General features: G+C 57.0%; 1 protein-coding gene across 1 annotated transcript; it reads left to right on the forward strand.

Moving 5' to 3' along the window:
* The first annotated feature begins 378 nt into the window (after window positions 1-378).
* Window positions 379-1,791, forward strand: FANCF (FA complementation group F). The gene has a single exon (XM_059474866.1). It carries the CDS (start codon window positions 379-381, stop codon window positions 1,555-1,557), a length of 1,179 nt encoding a protein of 392 aa, XP_059330849.1. The 3' UTR covers window positions 1,558-1,791.
* Window positions 1,792-2,162: the final 371 nt, after the last annotated feature.

The following is a 2,162-nucleotide window of genomic DNA, read 5'->3' on the forward strand; positions in this document are numbered from 1 at the left end:
TGTCCTGCTCTGCTCTGCTCTGCTGTGCCCTCACCTCGCATCCTGTGTGTGGTTTGGGCGACACGATATAATAAAGAAATAAAGCTACTGCAGAGTAGCTTTAGGAGGGCAGCGAAGATGGCGAAGGGTATAGAGCAAAATGATCTACTTAAAAAAAAAAAAAAAAAAAAGGAAAGAAACAAAAGTCGCGGTCGGTTTTTATAATTTTAATTCAATTTCCCGCTCCGGGTTGGGTAATCGGCCGGAAGTCGAGTGACGGCTCCGCTGCCAGCAGCGATCCGCACCGACTGACACCCCGCCCGGCCAATCGAGCTGCACACGCCGGCCCTCGGGCCGGGCTCGGCCCCGCGCTCAAACCGGCAGCGCCAAGCCTGTTCCATGGAGGCCGTACTGGGGCAGGTGGAGCAGCTGCCCGCGCTCCTGGCCGTGTCCCGCTCCGCGCTGGTGCGGGACTGGGACGGCCTCACGCTGGACAGGGCTCTGGAGTGGGCCCGCTATTTCCAGCACCTCCATGACCGGTTCCGTGCCCGTCCACAGCTCCGGGAGGCCCTCGGGCGGCGGCTGCGCCGCTCCCAGCCGTGCCCTCTGCTCGGCTTCCCCGCGCTGGGCCGCTCCCCGCAGCTGCTGGGGCTGGCGCTGCTGGAGAACCGCGCTCTGCCGCCCGCCGCCTGCCGCCGCCTGCTCCGCAGCCTGCTGCAGCCTCCCGCCGCGGGGCCTGCCTCCGACCCCCGCGGGCTGGGGCTGCTGGCCCGCCGCAAGGCCGCTGCCCGCCTGCTGGCCTTGCCCCGCCGCGGCCCCGGGCCCGAGCCGCAGCTGCAGGTGGAGGCGCGGCTGCTGCTGAGCCGGCTGCGGCAGGAGGCTGGGGAGGCCGCGGGGCGGCTCTGCGGGGCTCAGGGGGGGCTGCGGGCCGGGGAGGCCGCGGGGCGGCTCTGCGGGGCTCAGGAGGGGCAGCTGCCCTGGTTGTGCGGGGCTCTGGAGCTGCTGCCCCAGCCCCGCGCCTTCGGGGTGGTGGCGGCGGCGCTGGTTCTGCTCAAGCAAGGCCATGGCGCTGAGCAGGCCGGGGATGGGGATGGGAGCAGCAGCCCAGGGGGGTACCAGGAGAGTGCTGCAGGAGAGGAATGCACTGCCGGGCTCCTGCTTTCCTGGCTGCTGGGCAACCAGGAACGATTTTCTGCCTTTTGCCTTTGCATGCCTTGTTCCCATCTCGCCTTCCTGGCTGGTCACTACTCCGAGTTATGTAGATCTTATTTGGACCTCTTAACAGGCTGGGGAAGGTGCTTGCACTATGACCCCTTGCAGGGACAGTGGGTCAAAAGTTGCCTTGAGAAAGCTGAATTGTCCTGGGAGGAATTAAGGGAGCACTTCATCTGCCTCTGTCAGGGATCCACGCCGCTCAAAGAACAGACCCAAGCTGCCTTGGAACTCCTGAGGACACAAGATGGAGACTTCAGAGTCTGTGGCCTAAGTGTGTGGACTGACTTACTGATGGAAATAGGCTACTCATGCATGGACACAAAAGCAACGAAGAAACTTAAAAAATCAAGTAAATCTGGTTAACTTTATTTGGTGTGAAAGGCCAGACAGCTACTCCTCACTTCGTTGAAAACCAAATGTTACTGTGACTGCTGATCACAATGATTCTGACTGCATCTGGTTCTGAAATCTTTCAGGGAGGCCTGGTGTTTTCTTGTGGTTGTGCTGTCATTTCTGGTCAACACAGAAAATGTCTTCCTTTTCCGTACTTGCTGATTAATTATCTAATAAAATGAAGAAAATCCATTCTGTTTCAAATATGGAGTAGTTTTGTGTTTAAAAAATATGACAATTCTGATATGGTCACGGTAGTAATTTTTCTAAATGTTGGAGGCTGAGCAAAAGTTCAAAGGGAGGGTGGAGCTTCAAATGTGAAAACCACAAATTCAGGGTTCCTTTAGTAGTGATTGTCTCCATTGGGCTGTCTGCTCTGGTGGCCACGCCATGTCAATGCTTCCACAGCTCTTGCACGTGACTTAGCCCCAGGGTCAGTGAAGAAAGTGAGAGGAGGCCAACTGGAAAGCTTCTTGAAAAGTTCTAAAATAAAGGTCTTTATTAGTTGCTATATTATTTGATAATATCCAGGTATTTCCTAAGAAAAGTGAGGTAAAGTGTAGGATGTTCTGTGT

This window comes from Ammospiza nelsoni, chromosome 6, assembly GCF_027579445.1.
Source record: "Ammospiza nelsoni isolate bAmmNel1 chromosome 6, bAmmNel1.pri, whole genome shotgun sequence".
In the NCBI taxonomy this organism is placed as follows: Eukaryota; Metazoa; Chordata; class Aves; order Passeriformes; family Passerellidae; genus Ammospiza; species Ammospiza nelsoni.

Excerpts from the sequence above, each read along its gene's own strand:
- FANCF (XM_059474866.1), top strand. The coding sequence starts at position 379 with ATGGAGGCCGTACTGGGGCAGGTGGAGCAGCTGCCCGCGCTCCTGGCC.